Source organism: Ciconia boyciana, chromosome 15 (assembly GCF_034638445.1).
Source record: "Ciconia boyciana chromosome 15, ASM3463844v1, whole genome shotgun sequence".
In the NCBI taxonomy this organism is placed as follows: domain Eukaryota; kingdom Metazoa; phylum Chordata; class Aves; order Ciconiiformes; family Ciconiidae; genus Ciconia; species Ciconia boyciana.
This window is the reverse complement of record NC_132948.1, coordinates 9,852,463-9,873,705: the sequence shown is the minus strand read 5'-3', so window position 1 is coordinate 9,873,705 and position 21,243 is coordinate 9,852,463. Positions and strand designations below refer to the sequence as shown.

General features: G+C 56.3%; 1 protein-coding gene across 1 annotated transcript; it reads right to left on the bottom strand.

The window, feature by feature from the left end:
- Window positions 1-1,662: 1,662 nt before the first annotated feature.
- Window positions 1,663-21,158, bottom strand: HIP1R (huntingtin interacting protein 1 related). Its single transcript, XM_072880281.1, has 32 exons — window positions 20,992-21,158; window positions 15,753-15,816; window positions 15,181-15,323; window positions 14,784-14,840; window positions 14,442-14,522; window positions 14,237-14,313; window positions 13,869-13,930; window positions 12,591-12,731; window positions 12,056-12,113; window positions 11,882-11,957; window positions 11,506-11,643; window positions 11,355-11,413; window positions 11,212-11,284; window positions 10,650-10,833; window positions 10,487-10,575; window positions 10,070-10,186; window positions 9,515-9,616; window positions 9,071-9,265; window positions 8,668-8,815; window positions 8,253-8,339; window positions 7,835-7,942; window positions 7,315-7,451; window positions 6,409-6,519; window positions 6,227-6,285; window positions 5,872-5,902; window positions 5,682-5,744; window positions 5,113-5,213; window positions 4,387-4,492; window positions 3,422-3,545; window positions 3,209-3,270; window positions 2,847-3,035; window positions 1,663-2,757 (listed from the first exon to the last, which is right to left on the bottom strand). Exons 1-32 carry the CDS (start codon window positions 21,082-21,084, stop codon window positions 2,710-2,712), a joined length of 3,183 nt encoding a protein of 1,060 aa, XP_072736382.1. The 5' UTR covers window positions 21,085-21,158; the 3' UTR covers window positions 1,663-2,709.
- Window positions 21,159-21,243: the final 85 nt, after the last annotated feature.

The window sequence follows — 21,243 nt, the reverse complement described above, 5'->3', positions numbered from 1 at the left end:
GCGAGCTACTGCGGAAAGCACTTCCTTTTACTAAGAGAAAATGTTTCTGAAAGAAACGAAACTCAGAAGTACGGAGCTGGCCATGGTTGCTGCTGCATCTCAATCGACACTGTCACTCGATGTGGCAGCTGTCACCCCTGGTAAGGGGTGGGTAACCCTCTCCCAGCTCTCCACTGCCGCTGCTGTAGATAAGAGATTCTCCGTAGCTTCATGGAAAGGCTGAGAAGGACATAAATCTTTGGGTTGGAGAAGATCTCGACGTAACTCGCAGGATTAGATCAGCTGCTTGCCTTGCCCACTAACACCAGTATTAACACCAAAGCCTTTTAATGTGGAATGCACTTTATACGTACAATTGTTTGGGAAATGAGAATTGTTGCTTGCTACGCTGCCTGTAGTAGTTGTTCATTAAACTGTAGTGTTTTGTGACATGTAACCTTGGAAATGCTAAGTCATCATGAGACTGCTATGGAACTAAAATAAATAATGAAATACCCTATAAAAGTGTTTTCTTGAGATACAGCAACTTACAATTCTAGTTAACTGCTTTATAGTCTATTGTTAATCATAGGAACTAAGAGCCATGGTTTTTACTGTGGCTTTTATGAAATTTGATTGTAATTGTTTGGGGGGGGCACAAGGCATTGGATGAAAATGTTGATTGTAGGCTTTTTTTCAAAGGGACCCTCACAAATCTCCTCTTAAATACCAGGGAGCTGTGTTTCCCCTGTTGTGGGCATCCTCGCTGAGCTCCGAATGCTTCAGGCTTGCTGTTTCACTGACGCATCCACGTTGCACCAAGAGGTGCGGTGACACTCAGCCCTGCAGATATTCCCAGGTAAGCGCAGAATAAACAAAATCATGTATGTGCCAATGGGCCTGATGAGCGGCTGCAGGTAATCGCTGTCCTGGCTGGAAGCTGGAAGGCAGCACTGATCTTGCACCCATCCTGCTGCGGCTGGATTGCTTTTTATTTATTTAAGCTACTTACGTTCAGTAAGGCTGCCAGTCACCCTGGTCACCAGCAAGAGCCACGTGGTGATCATATGCAGCAGAAATTAATGTGCTACTCTGCCCTGGGGAGCTGCTCACGCTGGGCAGGGGGTGGGTCTTGCCTTAGCAACTACAGCCATGTCAACGGAGACAACTGCATAAATACAGACCGATACACACACATATGCACATAAATATATGTGTGTGTGTATCTAGATAAAAATATGCAAACATGCATATATATATTAAAATACATATATAGGCACACATAGATACATACAGCTACACAGAGACGTATCTATAGATTTATTTATGCACGCCTATACCTAGTACATATAGACATGATGCTCTATAGCTATGTCTGTATCTACAGTGATACCTATGTGTAGGTATAGATATACATGTATATCTAGATAGGTGTGCCTAAACAAATACACATACATATGTATACACTTACATATGTATGTACACAGAGGAAAAAAGCATAATACAATATATAGTTTGCTACATATCTATGTAGCTAGGTAGCTATAGAGCAAGATCTATATATTTGTGTGTAGATCTGTATATATATATATATACACACCCATGTATCTATCTACATGTGGGGTATGTATATACACACATACAGCTGTGTGTGTATATATATATAAAAAATGTATATATAAAACACCACATACACACACCCCTTGCTGGGCACAGAGCCACATCACACATCGGTGTCCCCACAAACCCCAGCCTGCCGCAGCGCTTTAGCTAATTCCTTCGAGGCACTTCATTGCCTTTTGCTGCCCCACAGTTCACGGCCGGCTTGCTTCAACCAGCAAAGCCCAGCGCCACAGCCCCAGCCCTGGCATCGGCCCCCTCCCCACTGACAAGCTGACCAGGCACTGCAACATGTATTTTAAATATTGCTTCTTTAATAGTCTACATCATGGTAGTAGCTCCAAGGGAAGATACAGCTGACAGGATTTTTTTCTTCTGCTCTTGTGTCTCTCCACATCAGTAATTCCTTATTGCTGCAGACTTCTCTATCCCGGGGCTCAGGAGCCACGGTTAGATTTAATTCTGCTAATTAGCTTAAATATAAAACATAATGCAACTGATCCCCTGACGTTGCTGTAGTAATAAAAAATAGAAAAGGAAAAAAAATAAGTTTCTATCCTTATTGCCAGTGTGTGCCAGTAACTGCTTTTTCCCTTACAAAAGCCCTGCTCCTTGTGCCAGTTAAGGCTAACATCTCTCTCCCCGCTGAGGGCTGATCCCACGCCGAAACAAAGTCAAATTATTCTTCAGGCTGAAAAAGGGGAATTTAAAAAACGGTTGCAAGAAAAGCCCAACAGTTTCCTACTTGAAAAACAGTTCACAGTTCTTTGAAAGGGTCTGAGCAGTACAGTAGAGAGCTACATTTACTGAAAACTTCTAGTGCTGATAAAAGTTGTTTGGTTTTTTTGTTTGTTTTTTTTTGTTTTTTTAAATTAACCCAAACAAACCCCAAATTAAATTAAACCAGGAGAGCTGGTTGGCAGGCATCCTCTGCCACCCGGGGAGCCAGCAGGAGCCCCCCCTGCTCTATGGATAGGAATCAAGTGAAGGAAAAAAAAATAATTTTTAAAAACATCCAGTTTTCCAGGCCGGGCGGTAAGGAGACCCCCGCGCATGAAGGCACACCAGCGCGAAGGCAATGTGATCTGTTGAAAACACAGCCAGCCCCTGCTAGAAGTTTGCCCCGTGAGGCAGGTATGGGCCGGCGTCTCGCTCGGGCTGAAACGAGAGGGGGATAAAGCGAAATATCAGTCACTTTTGTGCTGTGAACGCACCCCCCGTGTATATTTATCCTCTGGGGACCCTACCTCCCCGTGGGCAGGCTTCTGGGCCAGGGGGGGCTTCCTGAGGATGCCTCGCCTGGGGGCCGGCGCCGGCTTCGCCTCCCCGTCCTCCACCGCGTCGTAGGCCCCGGCCAGGGCGTAGTGCTGCTTCCTCAGCTCGCCCAGGCGCACCCGCTCACCCTCCAGACGCTTCTCCAGCTCCAGTACCTTCACCTGTGCCCAAACAGCCATCCTGGGCCCTGCGCACCCCGGGGTGCGACCCCCCACCGCCATCCCCAGCGCCATGCTGGGGGGGGCAGAAGAAGGGACCCCCCCTACGCGGGTCCAGATCAGGACCTCAGCCCGGCCCAAGGGTGGCAGCACCGAATCCACCCTCATGGCCATACCTGTGTTTCCATCTCTTCCTTCTTCAGCTTGATGAGGGACATGCCCGAAAAGTCCATGGTGTCTGTGGGGAAAAGCGTGGGGTCCTCACTGAGCGCACGCCTTGCCGAGGACCCTCATGCCAAAGCAGAGCCAGAGGGGCACCTTGGGGTGTTCACTAGGGCAGAAAGGGATGTGGGGTGGTTTTTTGTCCCCTTTCTTCATAAAAATCTCACCTTTGTCCTCGATCTGCTCTTGCCCCGACTTGGTAGAAGCCACCACGTTGGCCGCCCTCTCATTGACGTTGCGCGAGCACTCCTGGAGCCGGCCCAGGTTCCTGCTGCTCTTCTCAGCTTTCACCTGCAAAGAGAACAGGGACAGCTGTGGGTCCCCACCACAGCACCTCCACACTGGCTCCCACGAGGTCATGGGAGCCCCCAGGCAGCCATGTTCTGCGTGAGAGCAGAGACACCGATCACACCACATCAGAACAGTCCTTGGGCATGAAAACCCGGGAGTGAAAAGGACGGACAGATGGCCACAGGTTTATTCTTGATGATCCCATCACAGCCAGACAAGGTGATCCCTGCAAGGCCCTTCAGCCCCAGGACACCAAACCAGCTCTACTCCCACCTGAGCCAAGCACACACAGATAAGCAGCACTGGTGAAGACAGAGCTTTTTTTTTTTTTTAACCATGCTCTCAGTTTTAAAACCATCTGCTGTAAAAAGCAGTGTGGGTCCTCCTCCCCCCAACCTGCATCCCTATTTGCTCACTGAAACCTCTACACATTGCTTTCGCCCACACCAACAGGAAAGGTGGCAAGGACCAAAAACCCATCATTTGCAATGCTGGCTCCCGCAGTTGCTTATTTGGGGTTTCTTGTTAGTTATTAACATTTTCTTTACATAATCAGCTTGACAGGAAGAAGACAGGAGCTTTTACACATCTTCATTTCTGAGGCAAGTCCTGCTAGATTGTGGCAATATTAATGCAGGTGAAGACACATGGATTAAAATCACAGACTGATTTGAAAATAGTAAGAGTTTCCCTTCCTCCCTCCTCTGGGAGAAGGCTGCAGGACTGGCGGACAGGATGGCCACACACTGCTGCCCGAAAGCATCCGTGGGACAACACCGTGGGAACAAAATGACTTAAAACTTGAGGAGCCACATGCAGACAGTCCTGCTGGGACACTCACCTTGGAGGCAGCCACCAGCTGGGCCGTGCTGGCAGCGATTTCATGGGAGCAGACGATCAGTTCTTCATATTTGCCCGTATGCAGGACGACTCTGTCTGCTGCCTCCCTGTGTTACGGATCAGAAGGGAGATCGTATTAGAGACACTCGCCGTGCACTATGAAGCAAGCGCAGGTTATTTACCCTGCTATACCCTTAGAAATCAGCATCAGACCTTGAACCAGCAGCGTTGCCTGTAATTATTTAAAGTTCATTTACAAAGCAATTACTCAAAGCCCAGATCCAGAAGTTTTGGATGGGTGTAAAATATCAGCGGAGGTAGAACTGCGTCTCCATAATGAAGTGGATGATAATTTTAAAGCTTTGTCCAAAAAACACCCCCATATTTCCTGCACGGGCACGGGGATACCCTGCCCTGATCCCAACCACCCTGTCCACAACCATCTGAGCAGCAACCAGGACATGGAGTATTTGATTGCAGCAGCTTTCACATTTTGCAGACAGGGAGGAACTGGCAGTCCCTATTTTGGTGACCGTATGGTCTGACCCAGGCTACGATGCTCTATAAGGAACAAGCAATAATGCTCCATGCAGACTCAGCAGCAGGACAGTTTGGGTTATCGGGCGATGCAGAAGTGTGGGCCAGCCCCATGCACAAGCACACGGAGCCGTGCCCAGAGAGGAGCGTCTCCATGCAGCGGCGTGGGAGAGGTCCCGGGGGTACCTACACAAGCTGCGTGGCTCCCCAGCCCACCGCCTTGGAGGCAGAGATCAGCCCTTCGGTCCAGCGCGAGTTCTTGGCATAAAACTCCTGAGTTGTTGCTGCCCCCTGTTGTTATGAGAATATTATGGCCTGTATTAACTTGTTTCTACTATACAACAATATATAAATCCATAAATCCACATAAAATATCAATATAAAATATAACAGTACATAAATTCATATACAAAGCCATAAATCAAGGGACTGGCAGCATTTCTGTGTCCTTCAGACCGCTCTTACTGGCCTGCTTAAACACAGATCGAGAAAACTAACTTTGGAGCCCCAAGTCTGTGAATTTGGTCTGGGTTTAACACACACAAGTTTGGGCCATCGTCTTTAGATGGACAAGGCTTTGCAAAGGTGACAGCAATGTCTGCGGAGAGCACAGGGCTGAGCAGCCCATCTCCAGTGAGCAAGACTGCCAGAGTACCGCTAACACGGGAAAGCACAAAATTCAGCCGGTGTTTCTGCAAATTGTGGGAGATGCTCCTGTATTTCATGTCGGTGCAGAGACGAGTGTAGGGGAGGACTTACCCGGCCACTTTCTACTATCTCCTTCTGTAGGTTCGTAGATGTCATTACAAGAAGTCTAATAGCCTGGAACAAAGCAAAACAGGTTTTGGTGTTCGATGGGGATTTAAAGAGAAGGATTGATGCTGCCAATGGTGGGAAGGTACAGTTTTGCACAGTCTTGATGCCCCAGCTAGGTTTCTGCAGTACTGACCTTCATTAAGTCTGTGCAGGAGTTCAGAATCCTGTAGGGAAACAAGAGAAAAGTGTTCAGCATCCTCCGACACCGTGTCCAGGGAAGCAGGCTTTGGCCTCAGTTAGAAAACAGGTCTTTTTTGGAGACCAGCCAGCCTGCAGGTTACTTCTAAGCAGCCCACAAAGCAGCTGTGAACAAGTGGCTTAGTCCCACAAGATGAAGGTCCACCCTCCTAAAGAGAATTTCATGCTCAGCATCAGGATGATGCAGCACCAGGTTGCATGTGCAGCTTTGGAGTAAAGGACAGCCCAGCCGGGTATGGGCACGGGACAGAAAACTGCCCGCGGGTGTCACACCACCCCTCAAAACTCACCGCTCGTTCACTTCAAGCTTAACACCGGAGCTCTCATTTCTGGCCTGGCTCATCATCTCCTGTTGGGAAACACAAGAGGAAGGGTTGGACACCATGCTGCTGTCACAGCAAGCAGGGTGGAGGAGGAATAGACACTGCTGCCCCGAGGCACCAAAATGGCCCATCCTGCAGCTTCGTCTCACCTCTATCCGCCTGACGGCATCCTCAATCGCCTCTGAGGTGGAGGCCATCTCCTTCTCAACCATGTCCCCCAGCTCTTCTTGCTTGATGTCTAAGCTCTTGGGCCTCAGCTCCTGCCGGAGGAGGCAGCAGCCACCAGGAGGTTTTAGGCAAAGGGAGAGAAGGGAATATTTGTAAGGAATTATACTGAACTAAGGTATCGGACTCCTTTTTTCCCCCCTAAATAAATGAAGCTGCAGGAGCAGCATTCCGCAGACCACCAGGGTGGAGGCACATGTGCCACCAACTTGCAGCAAACATGGCACAGGGACCTCAGAGGTAAGAAATGCCCCATCAAGGTGACAAAACTCGATCATAGGAGCAGCTTCGGCAGGGCAGGGATCCAGAAGGTTCTGGAGAGCTGACAGCTTTTGAATTAACAGTGGTTTAATGGAAAAGACTAATGGGGGCTTCACAAGAAGAAATATCTTAAAGTTGGGAAGTTTTATTCCGCAGGGGTTACTGGGCTGAAAGACTTTAGCTGATCTGAGGGTGACTGCCTCCGTGCACCACCAGGAAGGGCCTTGGCGCTCGGCAGCTGAGATGGCTCAAGGAAAGCACCAGAATCTGTGGGTATGGGGGACAAGCCCCCCCAAAGTGGTCACTCCAACCCAGCGTCTCCCATTTCAGCTCTGGACAATGGGGAAAGCCATGGTTTGATTTTTTTTTTTTTTTTTTTTTAAAAAAGCTGTCCATTGAGGTGCAGCCAGAAGGCTACAAGCAAACATCCCACCTTGACAAAGGGAGGCAACGTCCTTCTGCATTAACTGTCTGCTTTGATTTTTCCTTTAGGAAATACCAATGCCAGGAAATAACCCACCCTGCCAGCCCAGGGTGAGTCGGTGGGTGCACTGGGCTCCATCTCCTACCTGGGCCAGCTGCAGGACCCCCCGCAGTGCCTGCCGCACGTCCCCCAGCTCAGCGTGCCCCAGTGTCTGCTTGTTCTTCAGCTCGCCCAGGTAGTCCAGGCTCCGCTGCCCACAGTCCCGGCACGTCTCTGTCAGCCCTGGGGAGAGGATGGGTCAGCGCCCGGCCTCTCGTGGGGCAGGGGCATCCCCCATCTCAGCCCTGCCACCCTCCTCTTCCTCCTCCCCTTGGCCCCAGAGATGATGCCAAGCATTGGTGGCATCCAGCAAATTTCTTGCAGAAGAGCATAAATCGGTTTCCAGGAGCAAAGCGATGTTCCTGGCCCAGGAAGGGGCACTGGACGGGAGGGAATGTTGGGAAGGGGAGCACGGGGATCTGGGGGGACTGTACTGCCCCTGGGGAAGATCTGCTCCATATCCAGCCCCTGGCGGAGGAGGCTTTGGCACAGCTACCCCAAAAACAAGCCCCACAAGCAAAAACACACCCCCCCCAACACCCGCTGCATCCACACACGGCACTCACGGTCAGCGTGGTCAGTGGGAGCCAGGTGGGACGTGGCACTGCCATTCACGATGGTGTCGGCCGTCAGGTGTGCGAAGAGGGCCAGAGCCCCCACCAGCCCCGCGGCATCTGCCGGCAAGAGGACATGGTCAGGTGCTGCCAGCCCAGGGCACCACTTGCCATATCCTGGGGGCTGCGACTCGCCCTCGAAGGCACTCAAGGATCAGTACAAGAGCTTGGAGAGATCGGTATTGAGCCCTCCAGCTTGCAGGTCGCCCCTTGAACGAGTGCATGGGAACCCACCAACTCCACCTGCTGTATGCCTCCATCACCAGGGCATTGCACGCTTGCTGATGGCCCCAAAGCAGCTGGGGGCTGCTGGATGTGTAAAAATAAAAGCTAGATGCAAGCGATGCCACCGGTCCCCAGCCCCAGGTACCTGCCATGGAGGCCACGTACTGCGCGTGCCCGTTCTCCAGGGCGTCCGTGGACTCCAGCGCCGCCTGCGCTCGGCTGAGCAGGTAATCTGCAATGAATTTAGCTTCGTTAGCACAGTCAGGCTGCCGAGTGTCTGAACAAGCACGAGTGCTGACTCCACAATGCACCATTGAGTGGAAGCCAAGACAGCTCAGGTCTTCATGGCCCCGGCTGGGGAACAGCACTAAAATCTGAGCAAAATAGTGCTGGAGATGAGAGCTAAAAATTCATCCCTGGGAAATCTGACCCCAACCTCCTTGGGCATGATGTTTGGTAGGAAAAAATGCCTGGGGGAAGCTGAGATGCAACGTTATCCATATTAGCTTGGATGGAGAAGGGACTGCAGGTTGCAGCCCCCGTGGTCAAGCGGGACATACCCGGGGAGCTGGTGCAGCGGACGTGCAGCGGGTCGTCCAGCTTGGCCACCGCGTCACGGAGGATGTCCTCTGCCTCCCGCACCGTCTCCTGCAGGATGCCGAACTGCTCATCCAGCAGCTTCTGCTGCAGGCTCTGCTCCTGGTTGCTCTGTGGGGCAGGAGGAACAGGTGAGTGGCACAACTGGGACACAGGACCCCTATCACCGTGGCCCCATCACCAGCATATCCCTCAAGAGCCCCTTTGCAGGATTAGACTCAAGCATCCCATTATTGCTGGTGCAAGTCATATCCTACCAGCTACATCGGCGATGGCTCAGCTGAGCCCCCCGACTGCTCAGCATCCCCCAAACACGACCCACCCCGGCAAGTACAGGGACACTGGGCTCTCTACACAGCACTGTACCTTCTCCACAAGCCTGCCCTGTAGCTCACGGATCTCCCTCATGGCCTTGTCCGCCTCCTGGCTCAGCTGCAGCTCCTTCTCCTCGATGAGGCCACGCGTGGAGAGCAGCTCACACTCCTTCTCGCTCACCGACCGCCTCAGCACCTCCTTCTCAGCGTGCAAGGCCTCCACCTGGGCGCTGAGCTCTGCACCTGCCTGCCAGTGGGGCCAGGAGACCCCTGTCACTCACCTGTCACCATGTCACAAGCCCAACAGTTATGCAGTGGGGAGCTGAGGACATGCCCAGCTCATGACGCTGATGGGGTGGACCCGCGTTCAGCCCCATGACAGCTCCCTGGGCTGCCGTTTGCACCGCTGGCTTGGCAGTGGTGGCAGGGGTGCCATCTCGCACGACAGGGATTTGTGATGGAGGTTTGGGTCCATCCCGTGTCCCCAGCCTCGTACCTGCTTGGCGTGGCTGAGCGAGCGCTGTGCCTGGTCCAGCTCGTCCCGCCGGGCATCCAGCTCCTGCCGCAGCTGCTCCATCTGCACGCTCTGGTCCTCCAGCTGCAACCGCACGCCCATGCCGGGGGATCAGCTGCTGCAAATGTGCTCTGGCCCCGCTCAGCACCGGTGCATGGCCAGAACAGTGGGAACAAGCCTGGCCGCGTTTTGCGAGAGGGGTTTTCAAGATCTCAGGGGGGGTGGTTTCCCCAGGGCAGGAATTTCGGGAGCAGCCTCCAACTTGGGGCCCGGAGAATGAAAGCATCCAAACCCATCAATTTGCATTGTGGCATTTTGTTGGGGGAAGAAATGGCAGACTTGGGCAAAAGGGAATGAAACACACATTAAATAACACCCTCCTGAGGAGCCAGGGCAACTCTTTCCCGGATCAGGGACCAACACCAACAACCACCCTTACCCCTTGCACCCAAATTGTGCACAGCAACCATGTTTCCCGCGCTGGGAAGGGCTTGGCGCCAGGCTGGCAGGGCCAGACTCGGGGCTGCGCTGGCTCACCTTCATCTCGGCCTCCCGCTTGACCTGCTCCACCTGAAACGCCAGCTGCTCCTTGACACGCGCCACCTCCTCCTGGCTCTGCTGCGTGACCGTCAGCTGCTTGGCAGTGTCGGCGTTCTGCGCGGGGACACGGGGATTACCGGGCATTCGGAAGGCGACCCTCACCACTGCCATGCTCATTCTGCCCGAATTGTGGCTGGGGGAGTAGCTTGGAGATGCCTTTTTCATGGCATCCAAAACACTGACCACCAGTGGACATGAATTCAAGGGGTGCCCCCCAGCTGGTGCTCAGAGGTCCCTGGGTGCAGGACAATGGGACCAATATGGAGTGGGGCTGGGCTCACACGAGCCACACTGGCGGTGGCAGAGGGATGAAGGCAGCAGTCGGTCCCTGCCTGGCATAGGCAGCAGCGTTACCTTCCTCAGGAGCTCGGCGTGCGTGTTGATGAGCTCACTGTGCTTCTCCTTCAGCTTCGTGTAGCGGATCTCGGTGGCGTTGGCTTTCTCTGGACAGGGCAAGAAAGTATCAGCAACCATGGCGCAGGTGTCCTATGGCCAACGGGTGCTGTAGGACACCTACTTTCCGCTTCGGCACAGAGACGCTGGGACCTGTCGCTATCCTGCTTCACCCTCTGCAGCCTCTCCAGCTCGTCCCGCAGCTGCTCATTGTCCACCAGTGCCTTCTGCTTCTGCTTGCGTTGCTCCTCCACTTCGCCCTCCAGGCTGTTCACCTGTGCCTTGAGCTGCGTGATGTACCGCTGAGCCTGCGGGACACCATCAGGCACTCGGGCACCGCCCTGCACCGATGCCAGCAGCCACTCTGCCCTCCCCAACATCCCTTCCAGGTGCCCGGCTGCGATTTGGGCAAAGCAGCCACGAGATGCACAGGAAAGCTCTCCCCTTGGCCCCTGCAGCTGCTCTGTCCTTGCTGCAAACAGCAGGTCCAGGACAGCAAGGGACAGCTCTCACGTGTCCCCACCCCATCTCCATCAGGAGTCAGGTCCTGGTACTGGGAGAAGCCCCAAGATGTGACGCTGGGTGCAAGCACCCTGGTTCCTGCTGCATCCCATCGAGATTTCCATGCTACAGCACCAAAACCCACCCCCCTCTCCCACACTGGCAGCTCCCCGATCAGGCTTTACCTCCAGTTTAATTTTCTCCATCTCCGCACGGAGCATGTCCACCTCCTTCTTCAGGCTCTCGATCTGCGCATCCCTGTGGAGAGAAGCAGGTTGGTCCCACATGGTGGCGGCTGCCCCCCTTTCGCCACCGTGGACCCCCATACCTGTCGTCCCGAATGCCATTGGGTGGCCCAAAGGTTTGTTCAAATACATCCGAGGTGATCTGGGGAAGACAGAGGGTGCTGAGTTGAGCCAGGCTGCGGGTACCTGTGTCCCCCCCGTCCCAGGGTTCCCATCCCATCCCTGTGCCCCTACCTGCGGCTCCGTGGTGGAAGCCGTGCTGATTTCAATGAGGTTCTCTGGCTCCTCGTCTTCAGGGGCTTCCTCAGGGATGACCACCACTGGCTTCACATGCTCAGCCAGAGCAGATGCCCGCAAGAAGTTCGGCGGGCTCTGCAGGGACAAGAAGTTGTGGTGGCATCACGTGAGGTTTTGGGAACTACTGCAGGCAGACCGCTGAGGGAAGGGAGGCAGCCATCCCTGTGCTGCTGAGATGTGCCAGCAGGTCCCTCTGCAGTGTCCCCAGACCCCGAAGCCATCTGTGGGGACACCCCTGTGCACCCTGAACCCACAAGCCCTCCACATCATCAAAAGCATCACACACAAGCACAGAACCAAAATCCTGCTCTACCTCTGGCAGCCGAGGGATCTGAATGAGCCGCTTGAAATACAGCATGTCAGACGCTTTCTTAAAGAAGTTTTTGAGGCTGGAGAGGGAGGAAAGAAAAACCGCTTGCAGGGAAGGTGGGGAGGGGGCTTGGCAGGAGGGAGGGGACCCCACCGTCCCACCTTGGCCCCAGGTTACCTGCGAAACTGCTCGTGGAAACGGTCTCGGTGGCCCTGCAGCGTGTCGGCCGGTAGACCTGCAGTGATGGGGGGACAGCTGTGACTGATCCAGGGCTGCAAATTTATTCATACATGCCCAGATCTATCTAGCTGCAAAAGCCAGCTGGTAAAGGCCAGGTGGGAACAGGATGTGAGGGGTCAGGACGGGACTGGGGTGTCCCCATCCCTGGCATAGGGACCAGGGACGCAGCGCAGGGAGAGGCAGGTGTGGGAACCCCAAAACACCCGCGTGAGGCCCCGGCACTGCGCTGCCCAGCAATCCTGTGCAGGGGGCTGGCAGGCCAAGGCACATCGGTTTGAATTCATCAAGGACAAGTCCTTCTAATTCCTTCATCTGGGATGTCTGTGTGGGATGGAGCGGGTCCTTGGAGCCCAGCTGGGATACGGGGACAGGGCGACAGATGCCTCCATCCACACAAGCCTCATCCCCGAGAATCCAGCCAGAAGCCTGACCCGGGAAAAGATCAGCACGGGGCAAATCCCCGGGGACTCACAGGAGTGCAGCTTGAACATTAACTTGACGGCGTAGTGGTAGAGGTGGCTGCAGTCCTGGATGACCTGGATGAGGGGGGCCAGGCGGCACTGCACCGCCGACATCTGCGAGACCGCCATCGAGGTGTTGAGCTGCCTGAAAACTGAAGGGTTGAGCGCGGTGAGGCGCCGGCGCCGTGTTTGCAGAGCTGTCCCACTCCAGGCGACTCGGCTTGATCATTAACCACGACGGATGTGGCTTTGCCAGGACACAGGGTAAACACCAGGGTTGCTGCTCGTCCTGTTCCACCAAGCTGGGAACAACTCCCCTCCGTGCAAGAAAAACACCCAAAAGGACTGTGGTGGCAGAGGGAGGGGGTGCTCAGCTCTGCCCCGGATACCCTGACCCCAAAAAGGAGGGATTTAACCCCGGGACGATGCAAAGGCAGGTCGTCTGCCATCGGGAGCTGCCGCTGCACAATGCAGCCGGGGAAGGCGAGGGGTTTTGCTCTGCTCTATTTAATCATGGAAGGAGCTGGGAGAGGATCCTGGGGCAGGGGACGGGCCCGCCGGCACCGCAGCCTCGCCTGCCCCGGCTCAGAAATGGATCCCTTCCCTTGGCAGAAATCCAGCCAGCATAGCCACTCTGGCTTCTTCCTCACTCAGCTTTAAAGTATTTATGAATATAAATTCTCTGTATAACTGGGTCAGGAGGAGAAGCAGGAGGCTGACAGGAGCCGGGAGCACGGTCTCTCCCGCTGTGCCCTGTTTTCCAGGGCAGCTCCATGTTCCTGACTCGCAACGGAAGAAGAAACCGCTGCATTTTTAATCCATCTAAAAATTCCTGGAGAAGGAGGCGAGAGAAGCAAACACAGGCAGGGGCCTCCAGCCCTCCCCAGAGGCATTTCAACGAGGGGAAATGAGTATTTAGAAAGAGGTACAGCCCCATCCTCTGCTTTGGGGGGATAGAAAGGATTTGGGTAACGCATATGATTAACATGGTTGTACCAAAAAGAAACAAAAACATACTTCAGAGCAGCACTGCTCTGAAAACAATGCTCTGCATTGCTCAGGTGGACTAAAACCAGCCACATTACTTAAATATTTTCCTACAACCGCCTCTACAGAGCATCAACAGGGGAATCCGGCTGAGAAACCGCCTCAGAAATCTCACTGGAGGAGGAGGAAGGACCCGAGTCTCTGACCTCAGCCTCCCGAGCAGGAACTCCATTCCTGGCCAAAGAGCGAAACTATTGCTCAAGAGCCCCGAGGCAAGCAGGAGGGATCTGCAGCCTCCTCACCTGACTCCGACAGCTTCAGCTCGCAGTCCAGGTAGTCGAACAGCTCAACCGTCAGCTGAAAGCTGCCAAAAAAAACCAAAACCCCATCACCCAGTGGCAGAGACATCCTTGCTCTGGCTGCTCGTGTTCACTGCAGGTCCCTGCGCCAGCAAGGGCTCAGATTGACAAGAATTTGGTGGTTTTGCTCCCTGCATTTATGCTCCTCACCATTCTGCAGGTGCAGGAGGAATCAGGCACCATCTGACCAATCTATAAAACACTGACAGCTGCCCTGAATAGGAGCCGTTTCGTTAGCAGGATGCTGCCAGCCAGGTGGCACGGAGCCGGCGACCATGCACTGGTTGCTTTGCTCCTGCCAGGACACTTACATGTTGTTCACGTCCGTCCCCGCAGTCTTTTCCAGCACCTCATCTGACACTTCGAGGCTCGGGGGGAACTCGGGATGCTTTGTAAAAGGAAAAAAAAAACAACCAACCCAGCAGTTGCTACTAATATTTTTGCTGATGCAACACAACCCCTGGTGAAGCCCCATACCCCAGCATGGCAGGGTGTGGAGGCGGCAGAGCCTCTCACCTTGGCGTGGAAGGAGATCTTGGTGAGGAGGAGCCGCGTGTAGATGCTCACCAGCTGCCCATATCTGTCGTGCAAATGGCCCTGCCAGAGACACGAGGGGAAACATGGTGAATCCGGAGCGATGCAACCAGATCTGGCAGAGCCCACGTATGCCAGCGAACCCGCGCCACCCCTACGGTTCTCACCCTCTTGCCCTTCACCATGTGCGTAACCATCACCCAGTGGAGTCAGAGATGATGGGTTATTTCAGGTGGTGCTTTGCCCTCCCCGTGCCCACAATGCCTTTCAGCACCCACTCCAAAGCCCCCAGGAAGGCACAAATCTCCGCTTTGCCCCACTCACCCACAGGTCCCCCGTCTCTCGGATATTGCTGCGGTACCTCTGGCAGTCCTGGAGGACCTGGGGACAAAAGCAGGAGGGATGCGGCATGCTGGGGCTGGCACGGAGCTGGGCGAGCACCTGCCTGCCTGCCCTGAAGCTGGGGAAGGGGATGGATCCGGCCCCTTATGCCACTCAAGCACTGGGAGAAGTTCAAGCCCTTCAATGGCAACCAGAGGTTGGGGTTTTGCATGGGGAGGTTTCAAAGATGCGAGATAAGAGTGCTTCACAGCCCCATGGCCTGGGAAGGGTGGCTGGGGTAGGGAAGGAAACCCACCTTCTGTGCAGAGGGATGTTGGCAAGAGGCAAAAACTTCCCCCTGCCAGCAACACAGGAGGGACGTTTCGGAGGGGACACTCACGTTGGGGTGGCCATCACGCAGGACCTTGTGCAGGACATGGCAGAACTTCCAGCTGAGGATGGCGCTGCTGGGCAGGGGCAGCCCGATGGCGTAGGACCAGAAGGTGAACGCTCCCTTCTCGTGGTGCGTCCCCAGGATGATCCCTTCCCTGCGGTCAAGGCCAACTGGACACACATGGGAGCAGGGGAGAGGCGGGGCTGGGGACTATTCCTGTTCAACTTTCATTAAAAAGGGGACACGCACCGAGTGTACCGCAGGCAGAGAGATCACCGGCGCAATGCTGCACCCGCAGATAAAACCCCCATTTATTTTTTTCTGGTGCACCTTCCCCTGCTGCAGGGCACACCGAGGCCCTTTGCGTTTTATTGCCAAAGAAACGCAATTTTATTGCACTGCCCTTCTTTGCACTTTCACTGATGGATGACCCTACCCGATGCCATCCCCTAACTAAGCTCTGCATGGGTCTCCCATCTCCCAAAGCTCCCACGGCTCCAGCCCTGCAGGGTGAAACCCCTCCTGCCTCGGCACTGGATCTCCTCCACACCATCCAGGCGAGCCAAGGGAAAGGATACGGCGGGCATGTTTCTCCTTCACCGGTGCTTCTTGTGTATTTATGGCTTTGCTGATGCTGATGGCCTGCAAGGGGAGGAGAGAGCGGCCATCATCAGCAGCACGACCCTCACGGTCCCCAACGCGAAGAGCTGGGTGCACTGCCAGCTAGGAACGGCCTGGCCACCTGGTGCTTTTGGGGAATACCCTGAATTTTATAACACATTTGTCACCTTAAAGCCATTCATGACACATCAAAATAGGCTTTTTTATCCATGATCAAAGCAGCCCGTTAAAAGCCCCCATCCCCAGGACAATCAGTCGGAGCCAGGCCACTACCGCTGCTCAGCTGCTGATGCTCCCTGCTGTCCCTGTCCCAGGAAACAAATGGCATTTTTGCAGCCTGAACTCAGCACCGTGCCCGGGGAGCATGAAAGCACGACAGCAAGATGCCAAATTCCAGGGTTGTTTCTCTAATCACAAGGAGCCTTTGAACCAGGGGGTGGTGGGGTTTTTTTCTGACCGTGTTGCTGCACACGTGGGGAAAATGCAGCCCCCAAGCAAGGAGGGAGTGGCAGCCACGATGCCCATCTCAGTGGAGCAAAAATCCAGAGCGATGTGATTATCAGAGGAGTATTATCTATATTTTAATGTGTTTGATCACAGCACACTTTAAATTATGGGTTTATTCCAAAAGACAACTCCAGACGCAGTCGGTTGTGTCTCCCACGTGATGACAGGCTGCAAAACTGAGTTCCTGTGATCAAATGAGGATCTTCCTCCTCCTCCTCCCCAGGTCCCTGCAGACTCAGCTGGGCTGTGTTGCCCTCACATGAGTGCTTGGTCTGTGCCCATGTCTGTGAGCCCTCAGTCACCGGCAGAGGAAAAAGGTCCCAGCTGGGAAGGCAGGAAGCGGCCCCGCCACCGGCGCTCATGCCGGAAGAGAAACCTGGTCCCTCCCTGCAGCCCCACAAGCTGTAAAACCTTGTAAAAATCTTATCTCCCCTCCCAGGAAAAGCACCTGCTTTGACACAGCCGCTTGTCCAGGGGACGCTTCCGCATTGAGGCGCTTTCCTGCAGGAGGAGGAACCCGACGCCAGGTTATCGAGTGCTCCTGACTTATGCAGGAGGAACCTGACGCCCTGCCAAAGGGGCGATGCTGCAGGTGTCAATACACCAAATCTGTCCCCAATGAGCCCAAAACATCTGCGCCCATGAGCCAGGCACAACAGTGGCAAAAACACTGTGAATGCATCCCAAAAAGTGAGCCAGCCCCGAAACGCTGAGGCCAGTCGCTGGGAAGAGACACCGGTTTTGCCCTTCCCGTGCTGGGGGAAGCCCCAGCATTACCCCGCCATGTGGGGCCATAAAGCAGCAGCAGAGTTAAGCCGGTGACTTGCTGTAATCCTCTTATCCCCAAAGGTTAACGAGCCTGGAGTGCCCGGGAACAGGCACTTGCAGAGCAGCCGCCTCTCCCAAAGCGCCTGGCATCTCTGCAGCCACCCAAAAGGCTGGAGCCGGTGGAGAGGCTGTGCCCTCAACCTCGGCTCAGCTGGCAAGATGATGTGCCACGGGTCCTCAGGGCTGCCGGCACCTCCCAGTATGACACCAAAGTGATGGTTTATTGACAGAAAGCAGGGTTTATCACGCACCAGAAAGCGACAAGCCGACAATTTTGCAAGGCAGGGCTTGGAAATGCATCTTGCGGCGAAGAGCTGCCAAACAGGTTATTGCATCTTATTGAGGTGCTTTGCATGGCGGGGGGAGCAGGGCAGACATCTCCCAAACCTGGATTTTTCACTGCCTGCGGCGTGTGGGAGCAGCACGACGCGCTCATCCCGACACACCACGCTCGTCCCAGCCCATCAGTGGGAGCAGGGCTCAGCCTCAAGCCCCGTGGGGCCGGGAGGAGGTGCAGCTACAGGGGCCGATGCGTGAGACGAGGGCAGACCCCCGGAAAGGAAATGCCATCCCATGTCCCTGGGGATGGGAGCTCGGCTGCCCAGCAGGATGGGGACAGGGCTGGGACCCTGCTGGCCCATCCCAAAACCAGGCCGTAATTCCCATTGGTTCTGGTGGTTTTATTGCGTTTATTGCCCATAAGCTCGTTTCCAGCCCGACCAGCCAAAATTCAGCCCAGGAGCTGCCAGAGAGGTTAGTTTCATCCTTGGTGATTCAGCGCAGAGGTTTCAACTGAGCCATTTTATGTCCAGCACAGAGGAGCGGACCGGTGCAGGGGCAGCCCCCAGCCCACCTGCGGCACCACCATGACAGAGACGCCGTGTCCAGCGTGGTCCCAAATAAACCACGGTGGCACTGAATGAGTGCCAGTCCCTCGGGGCTGCCAGCTCAGGTGTGCTTTCGCTGTCTCCAAACCCCAGGCTGGCCAGGAGGTCCCCAAAAAGGGGATGCTGGGATCAGGGATGGGCACAGCGTGACGCTGCAGCCTGGAACACGTGTGCCTTCAGGATGTTCCTGCCGGCTGCCCGGCAAAGCTGGGTCGTGGAGGACGGCTCCCAAACAGGGAGATTCACCCTCGACCCAGCCTCTTGGGACATCATTGGCACGACTGGAGATGGGCAGGTCCCCGTTGTCAGCCTGGCCAAAACCTTCATGCCACCTGCGGACAGTTCCCCATCACCGCCGGGGAGTGGTGCAGCCCCGGCCCTGCCGGTGGGGGGGGTCTGACCCCAAAACCTGCCTGGCCATGGGAGCCCACACAGGTGCAGCCCGAACACCTTACTCACAGCCCTCACGTACCAAGCCGGTGACTAAAGCCAGGATCAAAGCACCCAAATGAAGAAGCGCAGTTTACATCCACCCTTTCTTTCCAGGCTGTTTTCAATTACAGCATGATCCTCCCCGCCCACGGCTCCCCGAAACCCCAGCATCCCGCAGGGCCGCAATCTCCACCCGGCAGGTGGATGCCGGGTCCCGGCATGACGCTGCAGCAGGGAGTGATTTTTTGGCAGCAAGACGTCAAGCTGGAAACCTCCCCGGCCGGGCAGCGCGAGGGCTGCCTGATCAGCCAAACTCCAAACGGCTGCTCTGGAGTTCCTTTCCTAATGCTTCTCCTTCCCAAATTACACCAAAAAAAGCACCACTAGGCAGTCACACACGTTGTATTCCTGGCAGTTCTGGAGCTCATTGGATTTTTAACCTTCTTGTTTAAGAAAAGCAAAAATTGGGTGCAGAAAAGGGCAAGTTTTGCCTCCTGCCAAGCTGCAGAGTGAGCGCCCGCTGCGGGGACGGCAGCTTCCCACCTCCCACGCGCAGCCGGTCCGAGGGGGACGTCTGCATCACCCCGACACAAGACCTCAGAAAGCATTTTCAGGGAAAGCAGGTGGCCTTCATATCACCCACAAGCATCCAGGGTCACACCAGGGCCGGCAACCCCTGGCCACACCTGTGGGCATTGCCCCGGCCTTCGCCAGGGGAAAGGAGATGGGGCGCTCAGCTTCGGCAGCACTGTTCTCCAGGGTGGTGCGAAATCCTCAGCCGGCGAAGGCACACGGAGGGGACATGCCACCGGCCTCGCCGTGATACAAAGGCGACCAGCGGCCGTCTCCACAGCTGCTATAATTAGACATAAAAGGCAGATCAATACCCATGTATCAACATTGGAACAGTTTTGCTCTCACCCGAAGTACTGCTACGGGAAGCCACATTAGGATAAAGCTCCTTTAGGACAGTTTTTCAGCAGACACTGGAAGAAAGGTCAGTTCTGGGTGCTGAATGTGACCGTCAGCCAGCGAGCCCCAACTTTAGCTCTAATAGAGAGAGACCACCCGCTCACCCCGTACGTGGCTCTGCCCAAGGCATCTCTGCAGCCATAAGCAAAGTCGCACCCTGTGGGGCACAAATCCCACCAAAAAGCCCAAAACGCCGTGGAAGGGTGGGAGAGAGGAAGGACGTGCTCCCGCCCGGCCGGCACAGGCTGCCTTTTGGCGCACGAGGCAGCATTCCCACCACGATTATTTATCGGTGGTGCCCAGCGCAACGGTTGAAGGAGACGTGTCCAGAGGGAACCGGAATTGCTGGTTTTCTCATGTTGCTCCCCAAACCCAACAAGCTCCATTTCCTATCCAGCACGGCCAAGCGGCACCGTGACCCCGCGAGGCCCGAAATCGCCTCCTGCCTTTGCTGCCGCTCTCCGGGGCCAAACCAGCCCCGGGGCCGGGGAAGGACCAGCAACGCAACGGGGCAAAGAGGAAAAATATCTGCAATGCATTTGCAGCCTGCAAAATCAGAGGGGTCAGAGGATGTGTGCTGGGAGAGCACTATTATTTTTGCTGGGGCAGCCAGCGAGTCCGTCCCTCCGTCCCTCCCTGCCCACGCTGACGGAGTAATTAGTTTCCCACAAGCCGTACGCCAGCCCCGTTGGCACCCAAGCATCGCCCGCTCTGCGGGGGCCGCAGGAAGGGCTACAGACACCCCCGTCCGAGCCGGACACCGCGGGGCACAAACGCGTTCGGGCTTTCTTTTTGCTCTGCCGCCCTCCCCGGGGCCGGGCACCCCGACCCCCGCGGGGGGACCCCTCGTGTGAGCCAGAGCCGCGGGGAGTGACCCATTCCCGGTACAAAACAGCCCCCGGTTTTGTCGCGGCGGCCCGTGCCGCCGCGGGGCATCGCCGGGATGCAGAGATGCGCGTTACCGGCGAGGTGGGCACCGGGGGGCAGCCCCAGGCTCCTGCCTGCGGCGGCCCCCGGGCTCGGCCGCGCTCCCGCCGGCACGGCCGGGGCCACAGAACTTCCACTGTTTGCCGACGGCCGTGTTTACCTGCCGAAAAGGCCCGGGAGGAGACACACCGCCTGCCCGGCGCTCTGCTGCCCGCCGGGGCGGCGGTGCACGGCGGGGACATGGCCCCGGTGCCCGGCCCGGGGGCGGCGGAACGAGTCGGTGCCCACGCGGGACCGTCCCGGGGCCCACGCGGGACCGTCCCGGGGCCGCGGCGGGAGGAAGCGGTGGGGCAGGCGGGGACGGGGGAGCGTACGCCGCGCCGGCAGCGGGGACGGAAGGACAGAGGGACGGACGGACAGACAGACGGACGGACGGCGGCCCCGCCGCCCCACCGGGGGGTCCCCGGGACCCTGCGGGGACTCGCCCTCCCCTTCCCCCGGGAAAGCCCCGCGTGCAGCGCATGGCGCGCCCCGAGGCGCTGCCCCGCGGAGCGGGCCGGTCCCGCAGCGCCGCCGCCCCGAGCCGGTACCGGGGCACCGCAGCCGGTACCGGGGCACCGCCGCCCCCTTCCGCCGCCCTTGCCTGGCTCTTGTCGAACTGCTCCCGCTCCGCCTCCAGGCTGTGCCCGCCGCGGCGGCTCAGCACCCGCGCCGGCACGCTCTTGATGCTGTTCATGGCGGGCCGCGCACCGCGCACCGGGCAGCGCGCAGCGCACCGGGCAGGCAGCGACCGGCGCCGCCCTCCGGCCCCTCCCGGCCGCGCACTGCGCCGCGCCCGCCCGCGCACGAGGGCGCCCCTAGCGGCCCCGCCCGCCCCACGCCCACCCGCGGGCAG

What these genes read in the sequence shown, in the direction of transcription:
- HIP1R (XM_072880281.1), bottom strand. Translation starts at nt 21,084, where the DNA reads ATGAACAGCATCAAGAGCGTGCCGGCGCGGGTGCTGAGCCGCCGCGGC. An exon ending in CCGCTGCACCAGCTCCCCGG is followed by an intron (nt 8,340 to 8,667) that starts GTATGTCCCGCT and finishes AATTCATTGCAG; the next exon opens with ATTACCTGCTCAGCCGAGCG. An exon ending in AGAAGCCTGCCCACGGGGAG is followed by an intron (nt 2,758 to 2,846) that starts GTAGGGTCCCCA and finishes CTCTCGTTTCAG; the next exon opens with CCCGAGCGAGACGCCGGCCC.